The 9,851-nt window shown below is 55.9% G+C and overlaps 1 protein-coding gene across 1 annotated transcript in view; it reads right to left on the bottom strand.

Moving 5' to 3' along the window:
- Window positions 1-9,059, bottom strand: part of CRB2 (crumbs cell polarity complex component 2) — a 36,888-nt gene extending 27,829 nt beyond the window's left edge. The window contains exons 1-3 of the mRNA XM_006158255.3: window positions 9,018-9,059; window positions 5,305-5,336; window positions 4,611-4,663 (exon numbers count right to left, since the gene is read on the bottom strand). Of these exons, the coding sequence (XP_006158317.1) occupies window positions 4,611-4,663; window positions 5,305-5,336; window positions 9,018-9,059 (127 nt within the window). The remainder of the gene's footprint in view (window positions 1-4,610; window positions 4,664-5,304; window positions 5,337-9,017) is intronic.
- Window positions 9,060-9,851: the final 792 nt, after the last annotated feature.

Below are 9,851 nucleotides of genomic sequence, written 5' to 3'. Positions count from 1 at the left end.
AGCGGAGGCCAGAGAGTGCCTGGGCGGCAAGCAGGGCTGAGGTTAGACAGGCGCAGGGCATCCTGGCCACCCCAGCTGGAGGTGTGGACAATAAGAGGAGCCAGTGCACGTGCCCCATCCTCACCCCTGCGGCTAAGGGTGAGAAGGAGAACAACATGGCAAGTATTGACCCCATTTTATAGACGAGGGAACTGAGGCAGAGAGGCAAGGTCAGCTGCCCAGGGTCCTGCCCTATGGGTGTGGGCAGGATTCGAACTTGGGTCTGCTGACTCCAGTCTTTCCTCTCCGCCAGTCTCTGCCTCTGGGCTAACTGTCCTTGCACTCAGCAGTGCAGCAATTCCCTGCCACCTCCCTATCAGAGGTGGGATCCCCCCAGCTACCGGCCTGTGGGGCGGCTGGCAGGAAAGCTGTGAAGGGGAGCCCCAGCTCTGACCCCAGACAGGCCTGGGCGGAATCCTGCCTGCTCTGCACCCTGCAGTGTGGTGTTGTGGGTCCGATTTTGCTCTCCAGAACCTGTTCCCCCACCTGTCCGTGGGGTGATAACAGTGTCTACCTCAGACTGCTGTGAGCACAGCTGCAGCCAGGGCCGGCCTGGAGGGTTGCCCTCCCTGCCAAGGAGATGGCCAGATGGGCCCCCCAGGCTCTGCTCACCTCTCCACCAGGCTCAGCCTCTCCTTTCCCAGGTCTCTGGGTGTCCTGTTTGGCTCCTAGGCCCTCCCCAGCACCAGCCTCTGTCCTGCTCCCCTCCTGACACCTGTGGACGGTCCTGCTGACTCCCTTCCCTCCGTCCCATAAGGCTGGTCTGGGAGACGCACAGGCAGGAGCTGGAGGGCCGAGGAGAGAGGCCAGGGCTCCCTTTCTTTTTCATTCTGATTTCTGGTGCGCGTATATTCAACGCTCATCTTTGTGGGACACCCTGTGGTTTTTCTTCTCTTTTCAAATTTTGCCAAAGGGCGCATGCACTTGCAGGAGACAGAGAGAGACAGAGGGGAAATGAGAACACACCCCCATGGGGCATGGTCACCACAACCCCTTCTTCTCCATCTCTCCTGCCTTTCAGAAGTTGGGCACACCGACGTGCTTTTCAAACTGCCGGGTCCAGGACTCAAACCACGTCGTCGGCCACGTGGGATCCAGCTGCCTTCACCACATGCCATGGGCTGGCCCTCTGGCGCTGCAGAGCATACATGCAGTGAGTGCTGACCACATGGAGGATGCGCCAACTCCACCTTCGGCACTGAGCAGATCATTGCACCAATGACGTCCATTCTTCTTGGGTGTTTTCTTTGGAAGCCGGACCGCGGATTTTTTTTTTTTTTTTTGGAGAGATTTTCACTGTAGGGCGCGTGCGCTCACCAAACAGACAGAGAGAAACATAGAGACAGAACGCGAGAAATCATCCCCCAGGGGGGATGGTCACGCCGCAGTCCCTTCTCCTCCATTCTCCTCTCGGGATCTTGGGCACGCACGCACACGCGCCCGGCGTGAGATTTAAGCCACCGGGTCCGGAACGCGAACCGCCGGACCGCGGATTTTTCACTGCTGCAGCACTCCGCTCCATAGCTCGTCCGTCCCCTTACCGACAAGGCCAGGCGTTTCTGTCCTCTCTCTCCTGCACTGGGGCCTCAGGCGAGACTGACCCCAGCCCAGCAGAGGCCACACTGTTTGCTCAGGTGACACCATCTCCTCTGTGGCCATGCCCAGGGCGGCTTTCAGCTTTGCCCTGGCCAGGGCTTCGGGGCCTCCTGCCTCCACCCGCGCTCTCTCTGTGGCCTCCTCAACCTTGCTCCCTGGTTTCTAGCCTACTTTCCTGACCACTCCTCACTCATTTTCCCCAAAAATGTTGGGCGCCTTGGGGTTTGCCTGTCACAGCACATTCCTCCCTGGGCGGACGTGTCCACACCCAGGCTTCAGTGACGACCGTCATGAGCTATTCACCCTGGTTCTTAACCTCGTCTCAACCCCCTTCATAACACACATCTGTCTCATCCCTTATTATCCTGAGATGAAACAGGACAGACACGTGCATTTAATTTCCAAAAGAAAATCATCCCATTTCCCTGGCTGAGAAGTTATAGGGAGACAGCACTGGCCAGGGCTGAGGTGCGTAGAGGCTGGTTTAAATCTTGGCTTCTCCACTGCCGGGCTGTGTGACCTTGGGTAAGTTGCTCTCCCTCTCTGTGCTTAGTGAGCTCCCTGGTAAAAAGGGATAATGAGGGCACTTTACTGCACAGAGTCGTTGGGAGGATCAAATGACTAATTATTTGTGAAGCATTTAGAACAGGGTCTGGCACATGTTAAGAGTTAAAGCAGCATTGGTTAAATGAATGAATAAAGAAGTAATTTAAGAGGCTATGTACTTCAAATTGGAAGTACTCTCCGCAACAACGGAGCAGGCATAAGAAAGTAACGAGACGTTTGGGCCTAGACATAGAATCCCTCGGCTGTGCAGCCACAAAAGCAGACGGATAAGGAGGGAGCTACTTTCTTGTGCCCCAAGAAATCCCTTTAATTCCTCCCCGCGGGGAAGGCGAGGCCTTTGGGAGTGATCGCTGATTGAACGTGGTCGCCCCCTGGTGGGCTTCTGAGGGAGGGAAGGCGCTCGGAAGCACAGACGGCCGCTCTGCCCTGCCGCGTGATCGGACTCCCCAAGACGCCCGCTGAATATGGGTGAGCCCGGACCTGGGACCTCCAAACCGTGAGCCAATTGAACCTCTATTTTCATATATCACCCGGTTTGGGGCACTTGCTGTTACTACCAACGGTTTGGCCTAGAACAGGGAATGTTGGCAGAGTTGGCATCTTGCCTGTGGTTTCCGGGTGACGCTAGGTAAGGTTCCAAACAAGAGGAGGCGCGGTCACTCTTCAGTGTCCACGAAAGATGTCATTGGTGTGTGAAAAACCATGCAAAGCAAACAAAAAGAAAAACTTCTGTGCACGTGCAAGCCCAACTTGGGCCCAGCTTCGATAATTACAAACAGGTGTTTTGGCCGGGAAATTCAAAGTGAAACGGCAGGTGGGACCACGGCTGGTGCGGACCGCCTTAACCGGCATCCTTTATCACCCCCCTCCCCCCACAGAGCTCCTCGGTCGGCCCCCTGGAACGCCCACCCTCCCCGCCTGGCCGGGAGCCTGCCGCCACTTTGCCGGTCCTCCCAGACTCTGTTGTGGCCTCATCTCCTCGGAGAAGAGTTTTTAGACCCCACCCCACATTCAGCCTTGGCCAGACCCTCTTCCAAGCTCCTGCAGATCCCTGGGTTTTCCTCAGAGCCCCACACTGATTACACCCTGTCCTAGACTTCAGTGTAGACGTCTGTATCCATCCTACAACAGGGCACATAGTAGGCGATTTGTGCACAAAAAAGAACTAAGCCTAAGTCTTTGGGGAGTTCATGTCTAGTGAAAAGCAGACCCACGGGTGATGCAGCTCAGCACCCACTGGGCGCCCCGAGGACAGAGAGGCAGTGGCCTGAGTGTGGTTTCCCAGAGGAGGTAGGACCTTGGAGGGGGACAGGAGTTTCCAGGGGGAGCAGCAGAAGGCACACTGGCTGTGAGCCCAGCATGGGCAGTCAGGTGACAGAGGGGCACTGTGCCTTGGGGGACTGCACACAGGTCAGTATCACTTGAGTGCAGGATGTGAGAGAGCGGTGATGGCGGGGGACGACAGGTTATGTAGAGGACAGAGCTTGTGAGGTTGGACCGTGTCCTAGGGCACTGGGGAGCCATGGAAGAGGGGAAAGCAGGGGGGTGACATGGTCTGGTCTACACGTGGCAGAGCTCTCTCTGGAAGGAGTGTGGAGCCGCATTGCAAGAGGAGGAGAAGGGGTAACTCAGAGGTCACAGGATTAACATGGGGCGGGTGGGCGTGCTGAGCAGGGAAAGGCATTAGAGCAACAGGAACAACAGGGTGTGGTGTCCACTGGGACCAAGAAAGAGGAAGAAGGCCAAAGCAGGGAACCAGCAGTTAGCGTAATGGCTATGTCGCTGGACTCCCACATAGTCGACCGCGGTTCGCGTCCTAGACCGGGTGGCTTAGAACCCACGCTGGGCACGTGTGTGTGCCTGCCCAAGATCCCAAGAGGAGAATGGAGAAGGGATTGCGGCGTGACCATCCCCTCTGGGGGGTGATTTCTCACTTTCTGTCTCTATGTCTCTCTCTGTCTGTCTGGCGAGCGCAGGGGCAGGCGGCGGGCGCCTGGGGAAAAAACCCCCCAAAAAAAAAAAAAAAAAAAAAAAGGCGGCCAAAGCACACGCTGGCATATCAGCTTGGTCTCCCTAGAGGGCAGAGGTGTCTTGGGGGGAACATGGCTGCAGGCCCTTCTGGAGACACTAGAGGGCACTCCAGGATAGGCTCAGCTCCCTTCCCCGCTGGCTGCCAGCCTCCTCCCACCAGCCTCTTCCCTTCCCAGCGGCTGGCGGGACCATCTTAATGCTCAGGTGGCAGCTCTTGGGGTCCTGCCAGGCCTGGCCCTTGTCCAGTGGCTTCAATACTCCATCCTCGATTGGCAGGGGGGGGGGGGGCCGCCGGGGGGGGGGGCGGGGGGGAGCCGGAGGGACTGGCGGTGGCTCCTTGCTCTCCCTGCTCCACTGGGGAGAGGTGAGTGACTCACCTGAGGTCAGGTCACTGCCAGAAGCCAAACTGGTCCCCAGAGCTGTAGCCGAGCTGGGAGAGGAGTGGACACTCCACGGGAAGAGGGTAGAGGGTCCTTCCAAGGCCTCTGGACCTTCCTACAGAGCTGGGGGGAGGCAGTTCCCACCCCATCCTGGAACACCACCCCCAGGAATGTTCTGGTGCTGGGAGTGGCAGGGGTGAAAGGTGAGTGTGAGTGACCGCCATGCTTCAGGGCAAGGCCTTGCGGGGACACGGATGCAGAAACGAGAGCAGGGCTAAGATCTGTCCCCAGCCCAGGCTCTCCCCAGCTGTGATTCTAGCTAAGGAGTCTAGAGCTGCCCTTGGTCTGTGGAGTCGGGTTACACATCTTTAGTCAGGGCTAGAGTTGGACTTAGGCTGAGCCCAGGATCAAGGCCAAGTCTCAGCCCAGGCCCAGGGTCAGGCTGGTCCAGGAAGAGAGTGGGGAGGTGGAGGCTGGACAGGGGATCGCCCCGAATCCTCTGGGAGCTAGCCAGAGGACATGGGCAGGGAGGGGTGGGACAGCAGGACAGGGCCAGGCAGAGGGAGCCCCAGGAGAAGGCCTGGAGGCAGGGAGAGCCTGGCAGGGTCAAGGGTGGGACTGAGACAGCCATGAGGGAGTCTAGATGCCACCAGAGGGTGGGGAGCCTGGAAGGATGGAGCCTGGCACTCACCGAGGATCGCCCAGCTGCACAGGAGGGAATTCCTGGCAGAAGCACAATTTTTGCAGAAGTGATTGGCATCTCTACTCAAGTCTAAATGGCACGATCTTTGAAAATTTTATGACAGCAAAATAAGAATAACAAATGGAGAATCCGAAACAGGAAACCCTCTTCCTGTTAAATCTGATGGAAAGAGAAAACACAGGTCCAAAATAATGCAGACAGGGTTTGAACAAGCTGGAACCACGCACGCCGGCAATTCTCACAGGGCCAGCCTTACTCTGCCTCCTCGGCCCACTTAAGCACCCCGAATGTGAGGCCCACGTGATTGGCACACTCTCACGGCCCAGAGAGGGAAACTGAGGCTCAAAGAGGCACAGCTAACCCAAGGTCATATGGCAAGGTCGACATTTATTAATTTTTCAAATTTACTTATTCTTAATTTGAAGAGAGAGAGAAAGGGAAAGTGAGAAGGCAAGCCACTAAGTTCAGGACTCGAACCACGGTCAACCATATGTAATTCTAGTGCCTTAACCACTCCACTTGCCCGCCCCTAAGGTCGGAATTTAGAGACACCTGGTTCCCGAGCTTGAACTGTCTCTGTACATTTCATGCATGTCCACACCACAGCCAACCCCCCCACCACACGTCATACACCACACACGCATGTATCATACACATATCACACACATAACACACATCATAACTCACATCGCGTAGCACGCACACATCATAAACAACATACACACGCAGGCCATTCTCCCCAGGCCCAAGGAGGCAAATATTTGTACATACAGGACCTTGAAACACACAGCGTGCTCACGCACACAGATGCACATTTGCCTGGACAGATGCGTGTGCACTTCCACACGATGTCCTCCAGGGCACCCAAATACATACAGAAGCTTATTCACATCCACACACGTGTGCTCACACACACCTTATCGTTTCAAAACCAACGCAGACACCCACCTGGAACACGCCCCCCCACAGACACAAGTAAGCACGGACAGACCCAGAATGAATGCAAGACTCTCAGCTCCCCTCGGTGCACCCCTACAACATCCCACTCACAGCCAGGGCACACACATATGTGCACAGTGGACACCACAGCCCCGAGGGACCCACAGCAGACAGTCTGTGCAAACTGGTGACCATCCCTTGCTCACACCAGGCCCTGCAGGTGCTAAGGGCAGCATGGAGCGCCCAGGGACCCTGTTGCACCTCCGGAAAGTGCCGCCTGCTCTGGGAGGCCAAGGACAGCAGCTGAGGGGAAGAGCCAGGCTGACTCACCGCAAGCCCAGCTGCTGGGGGGGTAGGGGACACAGCTGCCCCTGCACCCAACCCAGTCGGCAGTCACACTGTCCTCCCCCCAGCAGGAGTGCATGTGTTCAGAGTGTGTTTAATGGCGGGGCGAAGGTGGTGGGAGAAGACAGTCTATCTTCTATGTGGGTTTAGGAATCCCCCTCCCTTCCTGCCCAGCTCCCTCCTCTACTCTTTAATAAGGCCCTTCTGTGAATTAGGCAGGATGGCAGGACACGACCTCTGTGCCCTGGGAGCGTGGTGTAGGGGAGATGAGCAGACGCTCCTGGGGCTGAGCTGCTCTGGACGCACTGTGGTCACTCCTAGAGGTCCCAGAAACCTGCTGCTGCTGCTGCTGCGTTTTTTTTTTTTTTAATTTTTTTTTTTTTTTTGAGAGGTTTTGGGTTGCGTGCACTTGCCAGACAGATGGAGAGAGAGAGAGAGACAGAAAGCGAGCACTCACCCCCAGGGGAAATGGCCATGCCACAATCCCTTCTCCTCTGTTCTCCTTTTGGGCACGCACACATATGCGCCTGGCGTGAGTTTAAGCCACCAGGTCGGGGACTAGAACCGTGGTCAACTATGTGGGAGTCCAGCAACATAGCCATTAGGCCAACTGCTGGTCCTATACCTGCTTCTATCCCAGGCTGTGGGACATCGAATGATTCATCCCTCCTCTGACAAAGAGGGCCTGGGCCTTCCCTGACCACCTGCTGGGTTTGTTATTAGAATCTAGGGGCCATGACTGCCAAGGCCTGGGGGGAAGAGGAAAGGGAGGAGTTTATTTTTTTAAGGAGGATAAGAGCCTGGTGTGTATTAGGCACCAGCTGGTATGGGAGTGTGAATAAGTGCACCAGCCTGGAGTCAGAGACCTGGCTCAGATCAGGGTTCAAGTCCCTGGTTCACTAGGATTACCTGGCTAAGCTTGAGTGGGTTGCTGAACCCCACTGCGCTTCTGTTTTCTCGTCTGTGCTGGAAGTGATCACAGCACCATTTTACGTGAGTGCGGGACGGCGCACACAGCTTAGTACAGAGCCTGCCGCAGATGCAGTACACGCTTGGTCAGTCAGTCGGTATTATCATTTATGAGCTTTCACTTTTTCTTTTTCTTTCTTTCTTTCTTTCTTTTTTTTTTTTTCTGAGAGGTTTTTGCTATAGGGTGCGTGCGCTCGCCAGACAGACAGAGAGAGACAGAGAGATAGAAAGCGAGAAGTCACCCTCTGGGGTAATGGCCACGCCGCAACCCCTTCTCCTCCGTTCTCCTCTCGGGATCTTGGGCAGGCACACACATGTGCCCAGCGTGAGTTTAAGCTACCAGGTCTGGGACTTGAACCTCGGTTGACTACGTGGGAGTCCAGCGACATAGCCATTATGCTAACTGCTGGTCCCAAGCTTTCACTTTTTCACTCAGCAAACACTGAGCACTTACTATGAGCCAGGCCAGATTTGAAGTTTTCTCCAAATTCAAATTCATTTCATCAGTCTGACAATTCTATTACTGTCCTGACTTTACTAACTGGGCAACTGAGGCACAGGGAGGTCAGGACACTCATTCAAGGTCACGCCGCTGGTACACAAGCTGGAATTGAAACCCCAGTCTATGGGCTTCTCTAAATCCATCTTCAAGACATGTACTTCCCTTTTATAGTTCAAAGTCCTCCTTTCCTTTCCCCAGCAGCCGCCCCTGTTAAATAAATCATCCAGTAACGGTTTCTAATTCCCAGACTTGGTTGCAAATGAATTATTCACCATTGTAAGGCCTGCAAACCGCCGGCTGGGCCTCATTACCCAAGAAGGGCCGCCCGCCCGCAAGATGCCGCTCCCTCCCCTGGGCATGGGTCCTGGCAGGCCAGCTAGAGGCGGCCCAAGTTGACAGGCTGAGCCTTGCTCCAGAGGCCCGCTCCGAGAACTGGGAGGAGGAGCTTTCTTGCCCCTGTTCCCAACTTTCGCTTTCTAATAAGCTCACAGTCTGGGGTTGCTGAGAGAATATAAACTCTAGACTCAGCCAGTCGCGGTTCCAGCCCTGACTCTGCCCTGAGCAGCTGTGTGAGCTCACTCAGGTGGTTTACCCTCTCTGAGCCTCTGGAGGAAGCTGACTGGCCAGCCAACTGACTGAGCATAGGCCCCACTTCACACCTCCTCATCGTCCTTCATCTGTGGACTTGTGTTGTTATCCAAGCTCTGTACTGAGTGCCGAGGACAAAGGTCCTGCCCAGTGGGGACATTAAAGCTCTATGTCTCATTCCTCCACTCCCAGGGTCCTGCTGAAACCCAGGTCTGAGCCAGCACCCTGGGCTGATTGTAAGGGACGCTGTGTGCTCGGGGCCCCTTCAGGGCGACGCTGCTGCGCACTTGGCCACCAACACTCGCTGAGGCCAGCACCTGCCCATGTGGGCTGCAAAGGCCTGGCTCCCTCTCCTCACCTCGAGCAGCTCTGAAAGACTGTCAGCTCCAAAGGTGCCCATAGTGGCCTCGGTTCCAGTGGCTCTGCGGGTCCATCTCTTCTGTCCAGTCACTTTCCAGGTGGCCCTCTTGAGGGCATGCCCAGTAAACCTGCATGCAGCCTCCAACTCAGAGTCTGTTTCTGTTTCCAGAAACATGAACTAAGACACCTGGCTCAGATGGAGCACTGCCGCCATTAAATGAGAGCCGGTCCAGGTCACCAACAGATTCCTAACTCCCCAGCATGCCGAGCCGCTGTTCTGGCACAGTTCTCGCCCAGATCCTGGTCCCAGAATGAGCCCTGATCCTGACCAGACTGAGCCCAAGCATCCCATGGAAAGCCAAGGGCTGTTTGAGACAGAACAAAGGGATGGTTTAGACTGGACCGGACTAGCGACCGAGTCAGCCAGGAAGTCGGAGTCAGTCTCGCTCACAGAGAGGTCACTTTTGAAAACACCTAGATAGGTCCCTTTTTATGGAAGAACCAAAATCTGAACCAAGAATGGTAAGAAAAATCCTAGCAGCTGCACTGCTTGGGCAGGGACAGTGTTCCGGGCTCCAACTACAGGACCAACTTCAGGGCCCCTGCCCCCCAGAAAGTAAACAGTGGCCTGTTTTACAGATGAGGATGTGAGGCTCAGAGGCACCTCGTGCCCCAGCCATGGCAGAGCCCGCGCCCAAGCCCTGGTCTATGCTGCGCTTCTGTAGGGCCTGGGCTCAGGCGGGGGCCAGTCTCCTGAGAGACCCATAAAGGAACTCGCTGTTGCTGAAGTCCCAGTGCCTGTCCAGGGCAGCAGGGGAGGCAGAGGAAGAGC

Source organism: Tupaia chinensis, unplaced genomic scaffold, assembly GCF_000334495.1.
Source record: "Tupaia chinensis unplaced genomic scaffold, TupChi_1.0 Scaffold000575_1, whole genome shotgun sequence".
Lineage (NCBI taxonomy): Eukaryota > Metazoa > Chordata > Mammalia > Scandentia > Tupaiidae > Tupaia > Tupaia belangeri.
Note: the sequence above shows the minus strand (reverse complement) of the source record. Positions and strands in the feature narration are given on the sequence as shown.